Genomic DNA, 26,647 nt, shown 5'->3' on the forward strand with positions numbered 1-26,647 from the left:
AGATGATGCCTTTGTGGGGTGACAGAAGGGCCATGTGCTGGTCATTGTCTGCAGGATGCTGGATTGTGTGTTAGGAATGACACATCTGACAGGGACGTAGGCAATGCATCTTCCCAGGGCAAGGAGACAGACAAAAGAAAGGACACATGGCAAGGGCAACAAGGAAAACATATCTGTGATTTTGCCATGGATTTGCTTCTCTCTGATGAGTTATGGTGATTTGAAAAGGAATCCTCTGGCTGAGGAACACTTGGGTCCTGTGGCCAGATCAGTAGGGACTGAGCACATTTCCTGGCCTGGCAGGCAGGAACTGGCTTGTGAGGAGCCAAGCCAGTGCCACCAAAGGCTCTCTGACTTACTGTCCTCCTCCACGCCTCTCTCCTCTAGCCCTGGTGGCTGACATGTGGCTGACGCCTGACACATCTTTCCCTGGGCTGAATCAAGTCACTGATTTGGAAGAAAATAGTCCAATTGCTGCTGCTGTTGGTTTTGACTGAGTTAACTTTCTGTGGGTCAATGAGCTGAACAGTCTTACAGAAGGTCTCACTGCAAGCTCAGGCTACTCCTCTGTGCAATTTCACCCTTTGCTGAAAGTCATTCCCTGTGTAATTTGGGGAGGGGACTGAGGACTGTTCTTGCCTGCTGAATGAGCACACCTGTGTTGTGAAGCCCTGTTTGCAAGAGGAAAAATTCTTCAGCACTTCTCAGCCCTGCTCTGCTGATGGATGCGTTTGTGACAGCATGTCTGTGTTTCATAGCAGGTACAGTCTGGGGCTTTTGGGTTTTCCCTGTTTCAGGGAATACCTGGTAGAAGGGGAACTGAATGCCAACAGGGTGAGAATTTCGTTGGCCTCCGGTGATTCCTTATACTATATAAGCAACTGAAAGGGAGACAGGAAAGGGAGCAAGATGGGCTTGTGTCCCTGGAGTAAAAAATCTTAGCGAAGTCGCTGGGCTCTAAGAGATATGTCAGTGCTGATTAACTGAAATTTTCCCCCAAGTAAATCTTCCAGACAAGCACCCTTCAGCTTGGACAGACACCACCAAGACATGACTAGGAATGAGCAAATGTTTTCTGGCATTTTTTTAACCATGAATTGCATGCCTGAATGTGACATGTAGGTGTTTGTAAGCATCTAGGAGTCATCTAAAAGTTCTGGGTTTCAGATTCATTGCTGAGGGCAACAGTCACTTAAATTGGATTGGTGGTGCTGAGGAGCCTGGTCCTGCTCCCCAGGGCTCGCCGCAGGGTTCCTGTACCCAGCACAGCTGCTGATGGACGGCGTGGGCGCAACAGGCTGGAGCCGTGTGTGTGGAAGGGGGACGGTGTCACCGTCAGCATGCTCTGCTGTAATTCAGTGTGGCTGGCTTATCAAAGCCAGTCAAAATTTGTATCAGGGCCAGTCACAGTAATCAGCTTGTCTCATGGGCTTTGCGATTACCCTTTCCCTACTGAAGATGAGTTGGTGCTTCTTTGTCCTTTTATTGGTTTTGTGTGGCAAGGTTTTGGTAGTGGGAGAGCTACAGGGGTGGCTTCTGTGAGAAGCTGCTAGAAGCTTCCCCTATGTCTGATAGAGCCAATGCCAGCCGGCTCCAAGACAGACCCACCGCTGGCCAAGGCCGAGCCCATCAGTGATGGTGGTAGTGCCTCTGGGATAGCATATTTAAGAAGGGAGAAAAAAACCTGTGCAATTTCAGCCAGAGAGAGGAGTGAGGATATATGAGAGAAACAACTCTGCAGACACCAAGGTCAATGAAGAAGGAAGGGGAGGAGGTGCTCCAGGTGCTGGAGCAGAGATGCCCCTGCAGCCTGTGGTGAAGCCCATGGTGAGGCAGGCTGTGACCCTGCAGCCCATGGAGGTTAATGATGGAGCAGAGATTCACCTGCAGCCCAGGGAGGATCCCATGCTGGAGCAGATGGATGCCTGAAGCAGGCTGTGACCCTGTGGGAAGCCCATGCTGGAGCAGGCTCCTGGCAGTACCTGTGGCCCTGTGGAGAGACGAGCCCACGCTGGAACAGGTTTGCTGGAAGGACTTGTGACCCCGTGGGGGACCCACGCTGGAGCAGCCTGTACCTGAAGGACTGCACCCTGTGGGAGGGACCCACTGCTGGGGGAGTTCATGAAGAGCTGTAGCCTGTGGGAAGGACTCACGTGGGAGAAGTTTGTGAAGGACTGTCTCCCATGGGAGGGACCCCATGCTCTAACAGGGGAATAGTGTGAGGAGTCCTCCCCCTGAGGAGTAAGGAGCAGCAGAAACAACATGTGATGAACTGACCATAACCCCTTGCCCGCCTTGCGCCACTGTGGGGGAGGAGGTAGTGAATTTCAGCCCAGAAAGAAGGCAGGGGGGGTAAGGTGTTTTTTTAAGATTTGGTTTAATTTCTCATTATCCTACTCTGATTTGATTGGTAATAAATTAAATTAATTTTTCCCCAAATCAAATTGTTTTACCCGTGATAGTAACTGCTGAATGATCTCCCTGTTCTTATTTCGACCCATGAGCCTTTCATTATATTCTCTCTACCATGTCCAGCTGAGGAGTGGGGTGATAGAGCAGCTTTGGTGGGCACCTGCCATCCATCCAGGGTCAACACACCATACTTCTCCAGCAGAGGCAAACATAAGGTCGTGTTCAAAAACCCCGAAGATTCATGGGAGTCTCTGCGTGCTGCGGTGGGTACAGGAGCAGGACGGATGGCAGCTTGCAAAAGTGTGCTGCTTTCTCAGAACAACTTTTCTGCTGTCTTGTTAGGCTTACAGTGTATTCAGAGATTGGATGTGGTCTTGAGGAAGAAGTTACTGAAGCTTAATACATGCATGCAGCAGGCCCTGCTGTGCACGGCACTGCGCAAATATGGGTCTGGATCTACAAAGGGATTGTGGTGCCTCTTAAATACCATCCAACTGCTAATCCAGTTCAAAATCTAAGTGCTAAAAATCTTTGCAAACCTTCATGGAGACCACTATGGTCCTTGGAAAATTCATTTCTGCTGGGCAAGTCCCAGATGTGCCTGCACGGATTGCTCAAGGTCACAGTGGATCCACCTGGATTGTTCTTCAGCAGTTCCTGCTGACCTGCCTCAGTGGGTTGTGCTTGGTGTGCACACCCCTGTTGGCACTTACCTCCTCAGTGTGCTGGAAAAGGGAACAAGCTGTGTGAGGACACACTATGGGGAAGTTGAGTAACCCGAGGAGGTCCTGGTCATTAATGAGCAGCAGTCTACAGAGGAATTTTTATACAGGGTTTCTAGTAATAGAGGAGTGTGCATTTGTTATGGGAAGCTTTCTGTTTATTTACTCTTGTGAATTCTCTGGTTGCTAATTTTAAAACTACTGTGAAAAACTAGTAATATAACCAATGAGTCACATGCATCAAAATGGTGATGGGCTCTTGAGAGATTAATGTAGCTTGTCTTGTTGATAGGAAAGGAAAAGCTCACTGCTTGCAGTTTCTACTTCTCAGTCCTCTGTTATTGGGGCTAAATTTGTTCATAAAGGCCTAAAATTTATGATGGGATGGCTTAGTTTTTAAAAACGTATGCAGATGTTCCATCCAAACTCTGGATTAGCTGGGCAGAGTGTCAACATTGCAGTGCATGCCAAGGGGAAGATAATTCAGTGTTTCAAAGGGGCCTTACATGGTTATTCACTGACTCTTCTCCCAGCCCCCTCATGAAGAATCATGGACAGAAAAGTCTAACATAAATTCAGAAATGTTTTGCATGCCACTTTATAGTGTTAATTAAATGCAGATGATATAAAAGAACAGTTATTTACATATCAAAATGTCATTCTCCTACAGGCCCTGCAATTCCTGTTGGGGTGGACGTGCAAGTTGAAAGCTTGGACAGTATTTCTGAGGCTGACATGGTACGTAATCCTCTTTTAAACCTCAACTATTTCTAGACATGAAAAAGTCCCTCCCACTTGAAACTTGTGAATTTCAGATGATTGGTCAGGTGAAAGTAATAGCTGCATTTGGCAAATTCAAAGAATCTGATATTCAGAACTAAAGACTTGATAAAACCAGGTGATCAAAGACTTATCTCTGTATCTTCAGATAAAGATTAAAAGTATGAAGGGAAAAGGGACCTTAAATGGGAGAATAATCAGTGCTATGAAGGATCTATCACAACCAAAAATATAAATGGCTGTGTATGAAGGTTTGAAGGTATATGGTGAAGTTCACATAAGCTGCATTTACGGCAAGTTTTCTTCTTTAGGGAACCGTTGAGTTCATTTGTTTTAAATGCATGATTCTGGGAGGTGCATTAGAAAATTAAGTTGGCAATATAAATGAGAAGGAGCTGCTCCTTCTTCATCACTGGGAGTAACCTCACTGAGGCACGTCAGTGGGATCTGTCAGGGGGACCCTGAACTGCCTCTGCCAAAGTGGAATTTAGTGTGGGGGTATAGTTTTTCAGTCACTGATGATGCTGTTCAGTAAATTTGCATCAAGATCAATTGTGATTTAGTATCTTTATTTGTTCATTAAATAAAAAAGAAAAAGAAGTACATGCAGTTGTTAACCCGCAACAGTTCTCAAGGTGTTCCCAAAGGCATATTCACATGCGTCTTCCTGTTCGGTTGGTTTTGGTTTTTTTTCACTATTGGAAATGGAATGAAAACACTGGAAAGAGAAGTGGAAAGGGGAACATAGAAGAGGAAGCTTCTTGGTTCCTTCCTCCTTCTGCCTTTTTCTCCCTGCTCTTGGGCACCTTCTCTGGTCCAGACAAAACATGAAGACTTAAAGGAAGATCTTTAGATTGGACGTTTTTATTGTGATGAAATTACATCTTCATTAAAGCAAGGGACCTTGCCTGCCTCGATATGGAAGGAGAGGATGGGGGAGATGCGTGCAATAAAGCTCATGGGAGGGAGCTGTCAGCGCACAAAATGTTTGTCTCAGGGAGACTTGGGGCTCTAGTATATCAAGAGAATGTCAGAGCAGCAAAGAGACCTAATTAGTGCAAGTAAATAACCTGCAGCGCTTTCTGTCAGGAACATCTGATTTCAACAGAAGTCTTGCCTGTCAGGGAGCTTTGAGGTCAGTTCTCTCCCTTTGCTGTTGATAACTCCACAGTCTTATTTTCCCAACACAAGACAAATACTTTCCACAGCAGTTGTTGACTTGTATTTGAGGTGGAAGAATGGTCTCCCGGGTCATTCTGGGTTATGTTGGTTTGTTTCTCCAGCAGTCTGTCCCAGCATGGGTGTTTGCGGAGAGGATAGTGGGCAGTAAGCTGTCTGCATGGCCAGGGGCCCTGGGCTGGCTGTGCCTGCAGCGGGGTCCCCTCCTCATCTGTCTGTTGAAGGCAGGGGGAGCTGCAGGCAGGGCTTGATTCTAACCACACTGAAGGGTTAGTGGCCCTAGTAATCGTACCCTCGGTTGGTCAGTCCTTTACCCATCATTGCTGGAGCAGGTACCTGGTGCCCCAAAGAAGCACCAGATCGAAACATCACCAGCTGCAACCCACCGTACTCGTCAGACAGCATGTCAGTGACAGCAGTCAGGGGCTGTTTAAAGCATGTGGTTTTAAAACTGGTGCCTCTCCAGTCATCATGGATGGGCTGCTGCTGTGTGCACTGGCGGGGCATGCTCTTGAGGCTGCCTGGACTGTGGTACAAGCACAAAATGTGCTGCCAAAAATGAGGCACTTGTGTATGCTTATTCACTGTGCCTCCAGCAGGTACTATCGTTCTCTGTTTGTTGTAAAACTTGTTTCCTAAGGGATTTTCCTACTCATGAGTGCTGAAATAAACCCCTTTTCTCAGCTTGTAACTAGCGCGTGTGCTGGTCAGAAAGGAACAAGCTGTTAGTGATTGCAAACTGCCTTGTTTGATTCACACTACAAGAAAACATCAGTAAGTTGGGTTTTATATTTAGAAGCTGTTGCCAGCTGCCACTTTGGTTTTGTGTTTGCAGCACTTGGTGCCCTGTGTCTTGGCCATTGGAGGCCTGTTTGGAGAAAGAAGGGGCTGAAGGCAAGAGAGGAGAGGGCTTCTGCCTGGTGGGACAAGGAAAGGGAAGGTCTGGAAAGTGGTGTGGCCCTTTCCACACTGTCCTGCAGGCAACCTCTGTGCCCCTTTCCGCGCTGTCCCTACAGGCAGTCTCTCCCCCACTCCTCCATGGTGACTGTAAGGTGTGCTGAGGGTACTGATGTCCCTTCATCTCATGTCATGCCCGGGGCCATGAGGTGGGGGCTGGTGACCCTGAATAGCCAGGCTCTTTTTTACCCTGTTTTTGACTTCTGGTGTAACTGGCACTGTGTCCTAAGAAATTATCAGTTTTGCCTCTTCCTTGGTTTCCTTTTTCCCAGCTCTGGTCAAGCTGATGAGTTTGATGTCCAGCCCCCGAGGCTGGCTCCTCCAGCCAGGTTGCAACCTGATCCCTGCCGGTAGCAGCAATCACTGGAAGTGTTTCTTTGAGACTGTAGTTGTAAGGGAAAGATGGCCAGTGTCCAGTAGGGAACAGGAGCAGGCAGCATCCCTGGTGGGAGCAGAGGTGGAGGCTGGGACCAGTCTGCCAAGATGGGGACCTGCAGATGGGTGAGCAGAAGTGTCCCTCTGAAGATCCTTGCCATGGTCAGAGAGGGAGGTGTCCGGCCAGCTCTGCCCAATGCAGGGCAGCAAGGCGAGGACTAGCACTAGAGACTTCTTTGACAAACTCATGAAAAACTTATTGGCGATGCAAGACTGTTGCCAGACAACCCTTTGAAATGGAGAGTCAGGTTAACCAATGGTTTGTCATCGGCAAAACAAAATGAGGTGGTGGTGGTGGTGGTTTTAGAAAGCAGTTGCCTTGTGGTTAGGAAGAGATCCCAGCCTGTGTTGCTGCCTGCCTGAACTTGGCAGCTATGGCTCCCATAACTACTCACTTAATTGGCAATATAAAAAAAACAAGTGTATTTGATCTCTCAGCAAGAGAGAGTAGATTCAGCTCTGAAAGCAGCAGCTGCCAGGTTGGGATCAACAAACAGATGTTTTCCTTTGTGTACTAAAGCTCCTGCCCCATCTACAAGCTTAAAAGGGAGCTTTATTTATACATTTGTATGGTAAGAAAAACAGTTCCCTCACTTGGTTGCTGTTTGCAACAATTTGGTTCTTTGGGGATAAATTCCTTGGTGTTTAGCCTGACCATTAAGCTAATTTCAAAAGTTTTTCCTCTTGAACATGCTACTGATATCATAGTCCTTCAAGATAATTTTGCCAGGATTGAAGAATCGTTTCTGCAGGGAGGTGCTTCTCTTCGGGCATCTTTATATCCCTTTTGGGACTGAACATTACTGGGTACTGTAATACATTGATTGGTTGTTTTGTTTTGTCTGAAAGTATTTTGTCAGGAAAATCTATTCACAAAGAGCATTGGTCAAGGAAAGAAACAGCAGTTGAGAGGGGAGGGATTTAATCTACCTGGTAGGAGTGAGTTTTCTTTCTGGTGTTTCCTAGATGCAGAGACCAACACTGACAGACCTCTCTCTGGTTCTCTTCTTTTTTTCTGAAGGATTTTACTATGACTCTGTACTTAAGGCACTACTGGAAGGATGAGCGTCTCTCGTTTCCCAGCACCACCAACAAGAGCGTGACCTTCGATGGCAGGCTGGTGAAGAAGATCTGGGTTCCTGATGTCTTCTTCGTGCATTCCAAAAGGTCTTTCATTCACGATACCACCAAGGACAACATCATGTTGCGAGTGTTCCCCGATGGTCATGTCCTCTACAGCATGAGGTAATGGTGCAGCCCCACTGCTCCTGAGCATCTGCTGAGGCTTTGCTGTCAATTTTGCTCCCAGCACAGCTTTGGTGACTACCAGGACTGCTACTGCCAACCCTGCTATTCCCACTGCTGATGAGAGCCCTGTTTCCAGCATGGCCAGTACAAAATGCCTTGCAAGAAGCTGTGAGAAACCATGCTGTGGGCAGTAACAGGATAATCTCCTCCTGGAGGAAACATTCCCCTAACTCTTTGCAGTCAGAGGAGGGCTTATTCGAGTCGGAATGTTTGTCCCGGGGTCAGTGTGTGATTAAACTGGAAGCTGCTGATATACCAGATGGTGACCTCTATAATTATCCTATTTTGCTTCCTGTTTGTCTAGAAAAAGGTTGGGTTTTTTTTGGTTAGCATTTGCATGTTGATGTAAAGGTTTAAGTTTATTGAAGCTGAAATGGCAGCATTAAAGATGCGCTATAGTCCCTGGTTTTCTAGCAGATTTGTTGGCTGGAAGAATCCTGAGGAGGCACATCTGTCATGACCTGAAGGGTTACCTGGACTACGCATGTACACAGATCGTGACTGTGGGTTTGCAGGATTCTGTAATACACGAGGACATAGAGTCTTAGTCTTCTAAACTTTCCTACCTCATTACAGATTACAAAAAATACCACAAAAATCACCACTAGCAAGTATACCTATGATTAATAAAGTGAATATATATATATCATGCTATTACAAATTACTATCAGTGATTAATAATATAGTATCAACCAATCATATAGCAACAGCCAATAACAGCAATAACTAACTAGGTATAGACTGTTACAGGTTACTACAAACTTATAACTAGTGGAACAACTCGTCAACAATATAACGGCAGTTATAATAGATTGCTTGTATGGATGTATAATAGTGGTATCAAGTGATACCATCAACAAGTGAACCAAATCATCCCATGGATGGGAGGACAAACCAAAACAACCTCAAAAGTGGGCCCAGAAGGGGACTGATGAGATACCAGACAGAGTCTCACTTTGGAGATGCTCTGTGTCACAGAGTCTTGAGTCAGCCTGGTGTCCGCAATGAGAGTCCAAGAGCTGGTAGAAAGTTCATGCAGTGAATTCAACCTGTTTAGGAATGGAAAAGTATGTGCAGCCTGGGAAGTTAATGGAGAGAGAAGCTCCATTTTTGGATAAAATTTATGTCCTCCTTATATCACAGAGACATAAGAGGGTGTAGGACACTACCACTTTGAGCAGCCAATAGGGGCTGTTAGTTTATATTTTTCACCTGTGATGGCCAATAGATGATGACATTTTCTGTTCTTTCAAACCAATTTTTATTTTCCAGACCATTTCCCACCTTTTCAGACAATAAATTGCCTTTACAGTCCCTTTTATGTGTGCTTATCAATGGTATCTCAATATGTCTCCAGTTTCTAGTATCCCGTCTGTGTTTCAGAGTGGCCGTCTGTGCTTCTCAAGGACATGCCTGGTTCCTAGGCTGGCAGGCCTTACTCTGTCAATATTTTTCAGCATATATTTTCTTTTGCTCAGTAATTTCCCTCTTCTAACCAGGCCACCTTTATGGCTGCTCACATCAGAATCCCAGCAGATTTAATTTCCTTCAGAAGAACGCAAAAAGAGGTGTAGAGAAAAATACACTGCCAGAGGAGAAAAGCTTGAGAGCCGAGACAAAAGGATATTTCCCTAGGACAGAAAATGTGGTCTCAGTGTACAGTGACCTTTGAATGTTTTGTAGCCAAAGATTTCTGTTCTAGGATATTTCCGAAACTTATTCACTTCAGCTATGGTAAAATAATTCTCAAAAATCAGGAAAGGTTTTCTATGAAGTTTGAATCAGGAGGTTATTTATCTTTGAAGAAAAAGCACCACTGAACCAGGGGGCTCTAAAGTTCACTGGTTTCATAGGCCAAACATAATTCTACTGATTTTTTTTTAAAAAACCCTGGACAAATTATTAAAATGTTTGTGCATAAGAGAGTATGCACCATATGGCCACTTCTTTTTGCCTGGTCTTAATGATGAAAATCTCATCTTGACCAAACACTAGGAACACTTTTCCTGTTCTGAACCCATTTGATAAATCCATTTATTGCATGAAAGGTCTGATTATCCACACCTTAACTAAGCACCTAAAGACACTGTGTGTTGTATTAGAACTGGATGAGTATGAAGGTGCTATGTAGCAGGAGAGACAAGAAGGAAAAAGCAAAATGAAGAAGGAGATTAGATGTAGGCTTGAGTCAGCACTGTGAGAAGAGCAGGAGGAGGGTGGGGACCTTCTCGACAGATGTTGCTCAATGTAACTGAGCCAGTTTCCATTGTTCACACCCTGCAGTTCTCATGTGCTGGAGCCAGCAGCACACCACTTGTTAGCAGTGCTCAACAACCAAAATGAAGGAAGAAGTATTTTTAATGGCAAACGTTGGCTCTGTTCAGACCTGCTCATTTGCTTACATGCAGAGTATTTGCTCTCAAAATTTTCTGTGAGTTGCCAAGGAGGTGATGTGACTTTCTAATGTTACCCACAGGAGAGAGGGATGTGTGCTAACCACAGCTGACCACACAAGAGTTAAATGGATAATTTGATATGTAAACTCTAAGAACAACAATCTGCATGGTATTTGGGCCTGGTGGTGTTTAGGACACTCAGAACGTGGTCCTGCTGACAAACCATGGGTGTCCAGTGGCACTGGAAATGCCCTCAGGTGTCTTGCTATGTCTGCATGGGGCTGGCATTGGGCTGAGACACATTTCGTTCCTCATTTGGGCCTTGGGCTTTCAAGGCCACCTGAACACTGCACTCTAATTGAGGAATATCTTATTGATGAGCTGAGTTTCTCTGCTGTCCCTGACTAACAAACTGTTAATGACCACAGGTTGTATGACAGTTTAGGTGACCCCGAGGAAAGAAAACAGCACATTGTAGTGAAACAGAGTTTTACAATGCTTAGATGCTACACACAACTAGGGAAGGTCACTGCTACATTATACCTTCTGGATCATCTCCCTAAAAATCTTCTTTAAGATTTGCTCATATGGCAAAATTTTGCTCTAATTTTATAGTCAAAATGAAGAGCATGTGCTTTTCAGGGGTGATGAGTGCGTAGGTCAGAGCAGGATTTGGGTCACAATCCCCTGAACAGAAGAAAAGTTCTTTATCAACATCTGCAATGAATCTAGAAAATGGTCATGGCCAACATAAGTCAGCCTCTGAAACAATGACTCACAGCTGATTTGCCCCTACTAAATCGGGAGCTCCGCTGCAAATCTGTCCACAAGAGAAAGTTCACTGACACACTGGAAAACTTGTTATGTAATGTTGTGCACAACTGGACTCATTTGAAAACTGGAGCTGTTATTGCTGCAGCTCTTTAGCTAGGACATGAACTTGACAGAGGCAAATTTCACTTGTTGAAAAACAGCTGCACCCATTTTATACCCCCTGCCCCAGAAATTCATCCCCCAAATTAAAAGAATTTGATCAAAGACTGAAAGGAACTGCTTTTCCCTTGATAATGTATATACTGGAGGAATTTTGTGGCTTGCAATAAGAATGGTCACGTTCCTTAGGCTTGGGTCATTGTTGGGGTGACTATGGAGGGAACTAAGCAATGGAGAAAATGAGGAAACCTTAATCAAACTGGACATAAGGGGACCTTCAAATGTAAATGGTAAAGTTATTTTATGTTGTTGCCTTGTAGGGAAATAGTTGAATATAAAACACAGTGGAAGTAGCTGTACTGACATTAATATTACTGTACTGTCCAAGATAGTGCTTTAGGTCCTTGATTGATATTGAAATTACAGCTTCCTTTGGGTTTCTGTGTATAACCCACCTCTCTTGGACTTAAAGAATTGGTAGGAATTTTCCTGGGGATTTTATGCTAACATCATACATAATTGCTGGTTTTAAAGCTGCAGAATGATTTATCTGTGATAATGTTCTCCCTTCTTTACTCCTCATAGAAACCAACATTTCTCATTTTCGACTTGTAGGATCACAGTGACACAAATGTGCAACATGGACTTCAGCCGCTTCCCCCTGGACTCTCAGATGTGTTCTCTGGAGCTGGAAAGCTGTATGTTATATCTGTGTAGCTAGTTAGATGTGCTCCATGGCTGGCTGCACAAGCATAGACTGGACACATTTCAGAATACAGTCTATTTTAGAGCCTAAAAGAATAGTTCATCAGAGTTACTAAGAGTCTTCCTATTGACTTACTGTGTTGTATGTGTAGCCCTTATGCTGCAAGACAGGGGAATTTGCAAGGAAAGCATTGTTGTATGAATTTTAATAGATGGCACTTTAAAAAAAAACACGATCAGAAATGTTCAACATATACTGGTTCTCAGCAGCTTGCTGATGAGGAATCTGTGGGACAGTTTTTCTCTGTTTATTGTTTCTGATGGGAAGGTGTTGCTTTCAAGTGTAACAATAAAAAAGCTGATTGTAATGGTCATTAATTTTCATCACCAATGTCATTTACGTATGAAATAATCCTGATCCTGCAAACACTGTGACCTGTGCTCAGCTTCTTTGGGAAGGAGTTGTTCTGTGGAGAAAGTGATGTAAACAGTAAGAGTTTTGTGGCTGTTCTGTAAACTTTCTCCAGGGTGTGGCAAGACTAACATCTAGTTGTTTTGAGGTCTTCCCAGCTATTTAACTGATTTTTTCCTGTACAAACAACAGAATCACAGGGTAATTTAGGTTGGTCTTGAAGTAATCTGCTCCAATACGACTAGGGAACAGCGATCATGAAATAACAGAGTTCGCTATTCTTAGAGAGGCCAGGAGAGGGCTAAGCAGAACTGACATCCTGGACTTCAAAAGGGCTGACTTTGTCTTGTTTAGGCACCTGCTTGAAAGGATACCTTGGGAGACAATCCTGAAGGGTATAGGGGTCCAGGAAGGCTGGACACTCTTTAAGAAGGAAGTGTTAATGGCACAGGAACAGGCAGTCCCCACGTGCTGTAAGAGAAGCCGGCGACAGAGAAGACCTCCCTGGCTGAACAGGGAGCTTTGGCTGCAACTCAGGGAGAAAAGGAAAGTTTACAGCCTTTGGAAGAAGGGACTAGCCACTCACAGTGATTACAAAGAGGCTGTGAGGCTATGCAGGGCAGAAATCAGGAGGTCTAAAGCCCAGCTGGAAATTACCCTGGCTTCAGCAATCAAGGATAACAAGAAATGTTTCTATAAGTATGTCAACAGCAAAAGAAAGACCAGGGAGAGCCTCCATCCCCTGCTGGATGCGGGAGGAAACATGGCAACAAGTGATGAGGAGAAGACTGAGGTCCTCAATGCCTTCTTTGCCTCAGTCTTTAATAACAAGACTAGTTGTATTGAGGGAATCCAGCCTCCTCAGCCAGAGGACAGAGACTGGGAGAATGACCCCCCCGCAATCCAGGAGACAGTCAGTGACCTACTGCATCACGTAGACAAGTCTATGGGACCGGATGGGATACACCCGAGGGTGCTGAAGGAGCTGGCTGGGGTGCTCACCAAGCCGCTTTCCATCATTTACCAGCAGTCCTGGCTGACCGGGGAGGTCCCGACAGATTGGAAACTGGCCAATGTGACACCCATATATAAGAAGGGTCGGAAGGATGATCCAGGAAATTACAGGCCTGTCAGCTAGACGTCGGTGCCTGGGAAGCTGATGGAGCAGCTCATCCAGAGTACCATCATACAACACATGAGGGACAACCAGATGATCAGGCCCAGTCAGCATGGGTTTATGAAAGGCAGGTCCTGCTTGACAAACCTGATCTCCTTCTACGACAGGGTGACCTGCTTATTGTATGAGGGAAAGGCTGTGGATGTAGTTTACCTCGACTTCAGTAAGGCCTTTGACACTGTTTCCCACAGCATTCTCCTGGCAAAACTGGCTGCTCGAGGCTTGGATGGGCACACGCTTCGCTGGGTAAAAAACTGGCTGGATGGCCGGGCCCAGAGAGTTGTGGTGAACGGAGTTAAATCCAGTTGGTGGCCGGTCACGAGTGGTGTCCCCCAGGGCTTGGTTTTGCGGCCACTCCTGTTTAACATCTTTATTGATGATCTAGACGAGGGGATCGAGTGCACCCTCAGTAAGTTTGCAGACGACACCAAGTTGGGTGGGAGTGTTGATCTGCTCGAGGGTAGGGAGGCTCTGCAGAGAGATCTGGACAGGCTGGAGCGATGGGCTAAGGCCAACTGGATGAGCTTCAATAAGGCCAAATGCCAGGTGCTGCACTTGGGCCACAACAACCCCCAGCAGCGCTACAGGCTTGGGGAGGAGTGGCTGGAGAGTTACCAGTCAGAGAGGGACCTGGGGGTGTTGATTGACAGCCGGCTGAACATGAGCCAGCAGTGTGTCCAGGTGGCCAAGAAGGCCAATGGCATCCTGGCTTGTATCAGAAATAGCGTGGCCAGCAGGGACAGGGAAGGGATCTTGCCCCTGTACTGGGCACTTGGTGAGGCCACACCTCGATTACTGTGTTCAGTTTTGGGCCCCTCACTACAAAAAGGACATTGAATCACTCGAGCATGTCCAGAGAAGGACAACGAAGCTGGTGAAGGGTCTGGAGCACATGTCGTACGAGGAGTGGCTGAGGGAACTGGGGTTGTTTAGTCTGGAGAAGAGGAGGCTGAGGGGAGACCTCATTGCCCTCTACAACTACCTGAAAGGAGGTTGCAGAGAGCTGGGGATGAGTCTCTTTAATCAAGTAACAAGCAATAGAACAAGAGGTAATGGCCTCAAATTGCACCAGGGAAGGTTTAGACCAGATATTAGGAAGCATTTCTTTACAGAACGGGTTGTTAGGCATTGGAATGGGCTGCCCAGGGAGATGGTGGAGACCCCATCCCTGGAGGTGTTTAAGAGTAGGGTCGACATAGCGCTGAGGGATATGGTGTAGTTGGAAACTGCCAATGCTAGGTTAAAGGTTGGACTAGATGATCTTCAAGGTCCTTTCCAACCTAGATGATTCTGTGAGTCTGTGATTCTGTAATACCCTGCTCAGAGCGGGAAGAGCTCTGTAGTGGGTTGCTCAAGGTTGTGCCCTGTTGGGTTTTGAACATCTCCAAGGTAACGGAGGCTCCACAACTTTGCTGTGCAACCAGTTCAAATGTTTGACAGCCCTCATTCTGAAAAATTTTCCTTTTTCCTGCTTGGAAAAAAAACTTTTGCGGCAACTTGGATGCCTTGCCTCCTGTCCTTTCGCTCTGCATCTTGGAGAAGAGTCTGATGAAATCCTGCCACCATCTTCTCTATGACCCCCAGCAGGGCAGCAGTTGGACCCCACCACAGACTGCTCTTCTTCCAGCTGAACAAACCCAGTTACCCCAGCCTCTTGTCTTATGCCATGTGTTCCAGCCAAGCATCATCAAGACCGTCTTGATTAACTTTTTTTCATTCCCCATTCCTGCTGCCTAGTGCGCTAACTAATTCTTTAAGTTTTTAATTTAAAGTCTTTCTTATAGAAATATTTTATTTCTAGACTTTTGATTCAAATCACACCTATCACTTTTGCTTTATCATTCTCAGATAGTCTGAGGTGTCTGTATTTCCTCCTTCCCCTAAATACAGGTGTTTTACCCATGACTATTTCCCAAGTTTTTCTTATCAGTTAGCAATACCTTGTCTATGATTTTTGATATGTGTTGCTCAGAAAAGTACCATTCTAGCTGTCATTTCATCAGTGTGGAGTAAAAAGAGGATGTGTTTCCCTGAATCAGGATGACCTGGATTTTTTGTTTTGTTGTTGTTGTCATGGTATATCATAGGGCAAGATCTTTTTAACTCGCTGTTGTTAGCAAACTTATTTGTGACATGCCAAAGATGCCTTTGCATTTGTTAATTTTGACCAAATTATTAAGTTTGGTTTCCCCTCCAAGTTAAAGTCACATCACAACATGTTTCTTCTTTCCCAAAGACGCTTACACTGATGAAGAGCTGATGCTGTATTGGAAAAATGGGAATGAATCTCTGAAAACTGATGAAAAGATTTCTTTGTCTCAGTTTTTGATACAAAAATTCCACACTACATCAAGACTGGCTTTCTACAGTAGCACAGGTATTGGCCTTTTGTGATTTAATACTATTGCTAAACCTAACGCTGTACTAACTACTTGTGAGAGAACTCTTGGGATTGTATGTCACTGAAATGTAATCTCCACAGTCTGGACAATACATGTTTTGAAAGATCGGTTTCTCTTTTCACTACCCTTTAAAAATAAAAGATCAACAGAAAGATCTTGTCTCTGTGCTTACCATCCAGGCTGTTCTCACTGATTCTGGCTTTCCTCCTCTCAAAGGTTGGTACAATCGCCTCTATATAAACTTCACTTTACGCCGACACATTTTCTTCTTCTTACTCCAAACTTACTTCCCTGCCACCCTCATGGTCATCTTGTCCTGGGTGTCCTTCTGGATCGATCGCCGAGCAGTTCCTGCCAGAGTCTCTTTGGGTGAGAACAACTGCAACAAGCCATGACTGTGTGAAAATCTTTGAACATGGTAGTTTTGACAGGAAAGGGAACTGTTCATTTTGATGGTTAAAGATATTGGGCAAGCAAATCTTTGTTTTATTTGATGATGAATATAATGTAAAACTTGCAGTTTGTCTTAAGTCCTTCATCACTAAGCAGTCCTCCTGATTTATACTTAGCTCAGGACAGAAATGGCTGTAGTTTTAAAAATAAAGTTGGGCAGAGAAGAGAGGTTTCAGTATTTATGAGTCATTGAATCAAGACTCAATGTTCTGAGACACACATTACCATTAGTGAGGGTAGAGTTTCCCAGGAGTTTAGGCACTTACAGGGAGTTAAAGGCTTCTGTTACCGTTTTCATGAGTGCCTTTCATGAGCAGGACCCTGCCATGTCCCAGCTGCCACTGCGGGTGTCCCAACCCAGATATGTGTCTTCCCAACCAGCCAGCACTGGTGCTGTGGCTGGTGGTTTTCTCCAGACTGCCTGAAGGTGACAATGTGGCACATCTTCACAAAGTTGGTAAAGAAAGACAGCAAGGGATCTAGTCCTATCAGCACCTGTAGACTTAGGTGTCCCTCCATCTGGTGTGCCCCTGGGGACATTCAGGGCATCTCTGCAACATCAGGCCTCAGAAAACAGTGGGGCAGTGAAGGGAACGTGGCTTTCCTTTCACATCTGCAGTGCTGAGAATGAGAGGTCACCAGCCCCGAGGTGAAGTGGAGGTTGTTTTTCTTCTCTCCCAAGGGTGCCTCTCACTGAGGGTCCAACATTTCTGGGTTAAGGAGGCCCCTTATTTGAGGGAGTGGGAAAGAGAAGAAGGAGCTGATTGAAAATCCTGTGCACACCAGGCTGCCTCTCTGGACACCTAACACCCATCAGGAGGAGCTTTGTCTATGTCAGGACTGCAGGAAATTCTTTCAGATGAGCATAAAAAGAGCCAATTTGTTTATCATTCCATGCATAGGCTAGAGGAAGGGAAAAATGTAATAGGAAAAATCCCTGAATGTTAATATGTAAGGCTTCCAGTACTGAAAGCTTAAAACTAGTATTTCAGCCCACAAATTTGTCTCAGAGAGCTATGCACTTCAGCAAACATACGAGAAGAGGCAGTCGAGAGTCTACTCCACTGAAAGAAATGCATTCAGTGGATATTATTTTAAAAAAATTAGATCTTGATGAAAAGTGAACAGCAGTAGCTGTGTTTACAATGGTCACTGTTTTGAAATGGCTGAAGTAGCTATGAATGTTTTTGGCTGTATTCTCTATTTTGGAAACTTGAAAATGTTTTTCTCTCCATGATGATCCAAAGTGTATACTATTTTGCAGGATTTTATCTATATCTGTCTAAATATATATTTACATACACATATGTATATATATACATATTCACACACACATGTAGGTATACAAACATAAATACATACATGTATGTTTATAAACACATACACATGCACACATCTATATATATAAAACAATGGTTGTTGTTCAAAACTTTTTGATTCCCACAGCTTGAACTGTAGACAAATATTCCTAGAGGTAAAAACATAATTCTTTTCTTTTGCATGGTTTCATGCAAAACATTTTATCATTATTGCAAGTCCCTTTTAAGATCAGTGATTTAGATCAAATCCTCTTTAGCTGTGACCAAAAGTCAATATGAGGCTACTTTCTGGCAGTGCCTGTGACACAGAGTTGTACAGCTAGGAAAAAAAGAGTCCTTGTCACCAATGCTCTTAGCAGACTGGACTCTAAGCATTTTGTTAAAACCCTAGAGGTTAAGGAGGGAGTTAAATGCTGTTCCTAGCAAAATGATGGCTGCTCCATTGCTCCTCAAAACTAAACCCATCATGTACACAGAAGTGCAGGCAGTGGAACAGTTCTGCATTGGCAGGAGAGATACTTATCACAAATTTATTTCATATCTAACATCTTTTGGAGCATCATGTAGAGCATAATTTCTATTTTTCTTGAGACAAAAGCCTTGCAGACTGTATTAGTCAATAACATTTGTTTCTCTTGGTTCTTTCCAGGGATAACCACCGTGCTGACCATGTCCACAATCATCACTGGGGTGAACGCCTCCATGCCTCGTGTTTCCTACATTAAAGCAGTGGACATTTACCTGTGGGCCAGTTTTGTGTTTGTCTTCCTCTCGGTGCTGGAATACGCAGCAGTGAATTACCTGACTACGGTGCAAGAGAGGAAGGAGAGGAAACTCCATGAGAGGGTGAGAAAAAAATTTGTTTTGTTCATCTATTTATTCCTTTTTTTTTTCTTACAGCTGATCTGGTCTTTATATTGACTGGTTTGTATCTATAAATGGGAAAACACTGACATCCATGTGTGTATAATCTGTTTAGACTGCTTCACATCAGACTGAATTGTTAACACCAGAAAAACAGGAGTTGGTCTCATGGGTCTTCATAGAAACATCAGAGAAGAGGAGAGTGTGATCTGAAATGGAGAAAACTGCAACCTGGAACTGTGTGTGGGTGAAAAGAGGGGAAAGTATCAAATCTGATACTTCACTGCAGCTGCCACAATTGCTATATTTTTAAGCTAAAGGTGTTATTTGGAGCAAATTCATTTCCTCCCTCTACAGTCACCTTTACTCTGGAAACTAGATTCAGTGGATGTAATAGTGGAGTTGTTCCCCATTATCAAATGCAAAAAACAGTCACCCAAGTTTATGCTTGTACTTTTTAATGTGCTATGAAATGTGTTATCCTGCATCCTTGGAGTTTTTCAAGATTTGACCAGATACAACCCTGAGCAGCCTGGCCCTTCTGTGAGCAGACAATATGACTACAGACCTCCCGAGCTCCCTTTCAGCCTGAATTATCCTACAGACCTGTGAGCCCATCTTCTTTGTAATTAAAAAAAACACCATTACCTTTTGAACACTAAGGCTTGGGACCAAATTTTTTCAGTCCCCACACACCCAGAACATCACCATGTTTTACAGCTTCTTTCTTCCCATTAGGAACTCCTCATATTAGTTCACAGGTAACCTTGGTCACCCACTGCCTTTGACTCTGGGAGAAATTTGTATCAGCATTTCAGAACTGCCAATGCAGACATCATCTTTCGCATGATTTGACCATGTCGTTTCCCTCTCTGAACTACTCTGTTGGCTTTCTATGTCCTTCTCTTCCCCTCGCACTTCTTCCTGTGACTTCCTTGAACTACAGAATAGACCATCAGCCCAGTACCTTTCCTAGCTGACATCTCATAAACAATTTAGTTAGTTAGATACATTTTTAAAAGCGATTGGAATAAATTCAACAGACTCCTGTGACAAAATTTTACCTGTCTCCAAGACCTTCTCAACAATAGTGTGATACTGGAAAGCTACTTCAACAGGTCCTAAGTATCTTGATTTATCTATGCCCTTATCCTAGTCCCCTCCCAGTGCCCAGCAGTTCTCTGCAACACAAAGTAGAGATGTTCTGTGCAAGCACAGGTAGTCAAACACGTCTTACTTGCTGCACATGAGCAGTGATCTGTGGCCTTTTAGCCAGCCCTGCTCAGACTTTCCATGTCCAAAGAAGACGGCATCTTGACAGTACACAGGAAATAACAAAAATCATCCTTGCTAGTTTCAACTTGCCTAGAATAAACCTGTTTGTTTGTTTTTGTTTTTTTTTTTTAAAGATGAAAACCCCTCTCCTTTAACTGTGTTGGAAGGATGAAATGAGCTTGAGAGGGTTTGTAACTGTTCTACTAGGTTTTCAGAAACGTTTTCTCACATCCAGTGATGGTGTAGCTTGTTATTTATATCACAAATCTGCCCTTTATTGAGTCTTGTTGAGAATTCTATATTCAGCAAATGCATTTTTATTACATAAGGTAAAATATTCTATCCAGTCTTCAGCATGTGACAATATTAATCCTCAGCGGTGGTAATGGGAACAGAGATAATTGAGGGGATTGTGACAAAATGTACGTGACTGCTCCTGAAGAAGCGGAAGAGACTGTAAACGTAGACCTTGTCAGCCAACGCTGCTCTCCTATCAAAGACCCCAAAAATCCTAATACGAATATGTTAGGCTCCCCAGAGAAGAGCTCTATGTTATGTCTACATTAAGAAGTTATATGTGCCTGGGACCAAGGCTGATGGGCATGGAGTATCTAAAAGTAAACCTTCTTTCCCTCGAAATCATAGTGGTTGCTGTGAACAGCCCATGGCAAATGGTCTGTGCCCCATGATTATTCCCAAACCGTACATGGGAACTTCTTGGCGCTTCTCCTGGACAAAATTCAGACCAGAGACATTTCTGACACTCTAATAGTTTTGTCAGCTGAGTTCCCATGCCCAGGGAGGCTCTTTGGCAGTGTTTAATTTATTAGTGTAGACATAGACTAAAATTGTTTCAGGGTGAAATTATGTAGCATACCTCTGCATGTATGTGCCTATGTGAAGATGGGTGTAATTTCAGACTCTGCAGAGGTGGGTTTCTAGCACGTTAGGCTCCCTTGTCCATACGGGTGACTGTCATCACATGTACATGAAGCCATGGGAGCTGTAATTTGACTTGGGGGCTAAGAGTACATCTGTAGAATTTCTTCCTCTGCTGGGTCCTGCAGCAATTAGCTTATTGTTGTTAACCGCTTTCCCTTCCACCCACCTACCATCTCCCAGACCTGTCATCAGTTATGATAAAGAGCCTGATGTAATTTTATCCTGTGTTTTTTTGGGGGTTTTGGGGGTTTGGGGTTTTTTTACGTATACCTGCTTAGTATAAAATACATCTCACAACCCAACCGATGTTCAGCTGTACCCATGGAGTGCTCCAAAAAATTCCTGAAGTGATGGGTCTACCAAGTAAAGCAAATGGGCTACAAACTTGTCATATTTTTCTGCACACAATCTGCTGATACAAAATAATTTGGTTATGACTAGAACACAGAAAACAATTCTTAAGCTGATTTTCAAGTTTTCAGTAAGCAGCATGATCTGTTAAATAATTTGAAGAAAAAGCCTTGACTGCGGAGTGTTCCAGTAGCATCCTGAATATTACATATTCAGATATATATACATTTAATATATATATATATTCAGGATATATACATTTCTGTGTATATATACTTAATTTTTTTAGCTGAACTTATCCTTGAAAACAAGTCCTTTGAACATCCACACATCAAAGTTGGTGGAGGAGGGAACTAGGGGCAAAATGTAATTGGGTAAGGAAAGCAGTCTGTGGGGAATCAGAGGCAGGAACTCCTATCAGAAAGGAGGCTTTGGAGTCCATTTTCATTGCATACAAATATATAAACCATATTTCTAGGACAGAAAACCTGCAGATTTTTAACAGTAGAAGACAGTATTTGCTATTCAAAATTCTACCTGTATTCACTGGTTTTTCAAGACTTGTGGGATGCATAGTGGTGCTTGCTGAAGTCAATGCAAGTTTTAACATTAACTTCAACAGAGCTGGGATTTTACATTAGGCTTTTAACTGGTCCTCTCCTTGGTTTAAAATCAGATTTACAAAGAAAACATGTATATCTGTGAAACCAGAACTTGGACCTTTTTTTTCCATAACATGTACTGGATAAGTAATTTCCATAGATAAAACTGCATCTTGTCCTTGCATATCTATAAACACAAAGCCTGCCAAATAAGGAAACTCAAGACAGCAAGGCTGAACAGACCTAGCTAAGAAAACCCTTCAGTTAGTTTTTATGTCTTCTAAAGCATTTTTCTAATCTTTTCTGAAGCTGTTTGTCCAAGCAGTGTAGCTGAACGATGCCTCTTCCTTTTGGAATGCAAGCAAAAAAAAAAAAAAAAAAAAAGTGGGTTTTTTTGTTCAAAGAGAAACTTACAGTATCTCAAATAAATTTTTAGGCTCAACTATTTACAAGCTGTCTGTTAACAGAAAGACATCATTTCTGTTGCTAATGTGTTCTTCCAGTGTTCAGCTCTATTTCTTGTTTATGTTCCTAGTTTCCATGTACATGTGGAATACCTCATTCACAAACTATGATGCTGGATGAAAACTGCAGTGAATCTGATGCCAACAGCCTGGCGGGATATACAAGAAACCAGATGGTCCCAGAGGAAGAAAAACAACAAAAGATGGTTGTGCACTTAGCTATGAGCAATGAATGTCATTCACCAAGAAAGAGAGGCCTGAAGGGCCATGTGGGCTTGCGCATCATCCAGAACAGTCATGCAATTGATAAATACTCAAGATTAATATTTCCAGGCACCTACATATTTTTTAATTTGATATATTGGTCTGTCTTTAGCTAAGCATGCTGGAACAGCAGTGACTGAAGCAGAAGACATTTACAAAACTCTCTTTTGTTGGTTCTTTTTCAGTCTAATCTGAATGCAAAGTCAGAAAACTGATTAATTTATTGCTTCCTTGGAGGGTAAAGGGGAGGACACATCCTCCAGTGGGCAACTCCATGCACCAGGATCATAGAGGAACCTGCTGTGATGGTTGCTTTCCAACCACACCCCAGCTCCCGTTTGCTTTATGACACGTCATTTCTCATACCTGAAAATATGTGCTCACCATTCGCTCAAAAGGTGCTGTATGCTCATTTGGGGCCGGCCATGCTGGTGGTGCCTGCTGCTCAATGGGCAACCAGAGACAATGCTCACATGGGCTGTCAGGGGTTAGACAAATGCAACTTGGAAAGGGAGGGCTGGACAGTGCATCTCCTGTAAGGGAAATGAATGAGGCCTTTCCTTTCCAAAATCTCTGCTTTTGAGCAAATCCTTTTATTTTTCTTTGGCATATGAACATCATATTTCTTTCCATTGGTTTGTGAAGAAGACCTCCTTTTAGGGTCTGAATTCTACTTTCTCTGGATAGGACCTTCATCAATACCATTAGGACTGTTGACTGGTCAGGAACAAGAGGGTTGGTTGCAGAGTGCAGGTGGTATGTTTGAGTCAGTGGTCACTTTTGTCCAGATTAGAAGTAAAGAGTGATCATGAAGCAGAGCAAAGAAGCCCACAGACTCACAGAAGATGGCTGTCAGGGTACATGGGTAATGAAAACAGGAAGGTTTAGGCATGTGTTCTCCATATATCTTGAGCTCACTACATGATATGTAGCATCTGCCACCTGCCCTCTAAAATGAGAGGGGAAGCTGATGTGTAGCAGGTACAGAGAGCACATGGTGAATGGGCAGTGTCTCTGGGACCATCACTTTCTCTCTCCAGAAGCAGAAAACAGTGTTGAGGGTAGCACCAGTGGCTTTTGAGGATTTTCCCCACCGCTGTGAGGAAAGTGCAGCCCACAGAGAAACTGTATATCCCAGTGTGCCTTTCCCAATTCATTGTCCTTCTGTTCAGGCATTTTGGATTAAGAAGGAGATGTCTGCCAGAACCTCTCTCTGCAGAAACATAGGCATGTCAGAGAATAAATGGCCAAGAATAATACTGTGGGATTCAATGAGACTGTCTGGCTTCTGGCTCCAAGGTCAACGTAAGTCCTTTAAAGTTGCTGGAGAGCATTGTAACAAGCTTCTGTGCTTGGCATTTCATTTTTCATCCCATGCTATCTCCCTTTCTCTTGCTAACAATGCTGACAGAAAAACCAAATGTAGAAACATGATAGTAACAAGACAATGATGTCCAGGTTTGCGTGCTCCTTATTTTTAGAAAGCACCATGACTTTTTGGCTGTGGTGGAGATTATGTTCATCAAAACATTTGATTACCAAGCTGAAACTCAGCAGGGTGGGCAGAGCCTGAAGCATGAAGATCCAGGACTGTTAGATTCTGACTCGATGATAAGATTAAGTTATACATCTGACTGGGGTTGAGCCATGAAGATTCAGATAAATCACATGAATAAAGGAAAAACAAACAAAAATACTAATGAAACCGTAACTATTTCTTGACATGTGAAATTTTCTGCTTACTGTAGCAGTAATTCTTATACCCTAGATCTCAAGGGATGTAGAAGATGGCAGGGAAGTGTCAACTCCAGGCTGTCAATACCCAGGTTTTCCCTTGTGCCTCAGATATTGCTGCCTAGGTCACACTGATGGTTGCACTGATTTACTGGAAACAAAATTGATGAGAGAAACTAAAATTAACAACTGTGTTCCCCTTTTATCAGCCATGTTAATAAATGACATGAATGGAATTCTATCTGGTCGTAAAAGTAAATACATCCATGAAATTGCTGGCAACAAGAGAAGCCATGGAGGGACAGTGTCTGAAAGGAAGGATTGCCTCAAATCCCAGCCTGCCACTTCTCTACTGAGCCACCAGGTCAGTGCATTTACCATACATTGCTATTCTTGGGCCTGAAACCTGGATGTTTCTCACATCAACAGGTGGAGATCACCACAATAAAGATGCAAAAAATATTAAAGAAATAGCCCCACTTATCTTTTGAGAGGTTAAAGCCTGGACATAATAGTGGAGCCAATACCAGCAGGACAGCACTGCGAAGGGACCTGTGCTGGGTGAAGGCATTAGAACTGCACCGTGAAGTCACCAGTGCGTGGAGTGAGAAACTTGGTCCCTGTGCCCCCTGTTTTGACAGCCTTTCTGCATTACCCATGGCATGTGCTATTTAACCTCTCAGTGCCTTGTCTCCTCCATCTGGAAAGTGAGGAGCGATAATGTTTACCTACCTCATGAGGTGCCGAGGGGCTTAACTTGCTTAACTAGCACATGTGCGCGGCATGGTTATGATTTCTGAGCAGGTCACCCAGTGGGAATCCAAAGGTTTTTGTCTCAGTTACCAGTGAATTCTTCAAATGTGTCCTCTGAATCAGTCCAGCTGGAAGAAAGCGGGCATCTCCCCTACTTGTAATGACATTAAGCCAGATAACTCCTCCACATTATAATGCTATTAAACCAGACATAAATGTAGCCCAACAACCCAAAAGCACGGTCAATGAATAATGCCTCCTGGCATACAAAAATAAGAAGTACTAGTGTTTTACTTTGCCATTTGTTTTTACTAGATCTCCTGTTCTCTTAGAAGTTATGTGTCAACAAAGACAGACCTTTAGATCCTATCGTTTTTGTACTAGCGCTCCCTGCAGTTAAATGCTAGCTTAGTCTAAACATCTTTTGGAGAGACTACCTTCCTGTTCTTTTATATGCATGTGTACATAACTGGCAGAGATTGATGTCTGTTTCTACCAGACACAATTATACAGTCTATAAAACCATCAAGGAGGGTATTTTTCCATTAAAGGAAAAAAAAAATCTCTTAAGCAGCACTTGTACTTATTATTCATTAAAACAATAGATGAAAGTATAGATGCAAATAAAAACAAGACATCTCTTTCAGGCAGCCTATGAATTGTATTTTTCTGCTTATTAAGAGGAGAGTGGCTAGGCACGAAGCTAGAAAAAATATTTGAAGTGTGGTATTGAGAATATATTTCACCTTTCATCTCCCCTAGATTACAAGAGCACTGTCTAACTTCTAGTTGCAAGATCCAGCCAATGTTTTGAAAAATAGTGCCTGAAGCTAGGCTCTGAATACTGTTTGATGGATACAACCCAGTTCTGTGAAGCACTGAGCATCTGGGCAATTAACATACTGAAGGACAGGATTTTTAGAAATGCACAAGGGATTTGGGCAAACGAAGCACATTGATGAACGCACTTTTTCAGAATAACCTGGACCAGTTGTGAAGAGAGAAAATGTCGGCCCCACTCATTCTGCATCTGGGTCCATTGTGCTTTTACTTACTTCTAAACAAATGATGTCTTTGAAAGAAAGTAACTCTCTATATAGATATGTACACATATGTATAATGTATATGCAGGTAGCATATAACAAAAGAAGACACTGGGGCATGTACTTATGTTAAATAGTGTATATATGTTAAATTGTAATATATTGTACGTAAACTACCATTTATTATGCCCAGAAAACTTACTATGTTGAATTGGAAAAGGCTCTTATTTCCAGCTAAGGGCCAAGAAATGAGGTACTGGCAAAAATTATGGGTTCTCTCACATTTTCCTTCTGAAAAAAGGAAGTGTTGAGAAGTTTGCAAGAAAGACTGATGCTAAAATGTTTATACAATGGGTACAATCCACTGTACTGATCGCTATAATCAAACCTGGTAATAAAATAACAGATGAAAAGTGGGGAAAAGAGTCCATTTCATGGTGTGAACTTTAAAAATGTGACTTTAATTCTGTTTGGAGATCTGTTACCTATGAGCTAATGTCCAGGGGTAAAGGATCTGAATAAACACCTGATTTGTAATTGATTTAAAATAAAAAGTATCTCGAGGTAGAAGAAATGTAGTGGAAGAATGCTAGTACTTTGAAGTATGCAAAGAGCCTTGGGAAAACTGAGTCATTAATTACAGCTATAAGCTAGAGAGACCTTTTGTGAAAACTGCAGCCCACAACTGAAGAAATTTTAATAATTACTTTGCATTTAGGGGCACATTTTCAAAAGCCCAAATGACAGGTGTATATCTCAATCTCC

General features: G+C 43.4%; 1 protein-coding gene across 1 annotated transcript in view; it reads left to right on the forward strand.

The window, feature by feature from the left end:
* GABRR2 (gamma-aminobutyric acid type A receptor subunit rho2) overlaps positions 1-22,614 on the forward strand; it is a 42,863-nt gene extending 20,249 nt beyond the window's left edge. Inside the window, exons 3-9 of the mRNA XM_074820767.1 lie at positions 3,805-3,872; positions 7,507-7,730; positions 11,738-11,820; positions 15,653-15,793; positions 16,035-16,187; positions 18,240-18,436; positions 22,160-22,614. Coding sequence (XP_074676868.1) covers positions 3,805-3,872; positions 7,507-7,730; positions 11,738-11,820; positions 15,653-15,793; positions 16,035-16,187; positions 18,240-18,436; positions 22,160-22,468 — 1,175 coding nt within the window. The 3' untranslated portion in view covers positions 22,469-22,614. The remainder of the gene's footprint in view (positions 1-3,804; positions 3,873-7,506; positions 7,731-11,737; positions 11,821-15,652; positions 15,794-16,034; positions 16,188-18,239; positions 18,437-22,159) is intronic.
* The last annotated feature ends 4,033 nt before the right edge of the window (positions 22,615-26,647 follow it).

This window comes from Strix aluco, chromosome 3 (genome assembly GCF_031877795.1).
Source record: "Strix aluco isolate bStrAlu1 chromosome 3, bStrAlu1.hap1, whole genome shotgun sequence".
Lineage (NCBI taxonomy): Eukaryota > Metazoa > Chordata > Aves > Strigiformes > Strigidae > Strix > Strix aluco.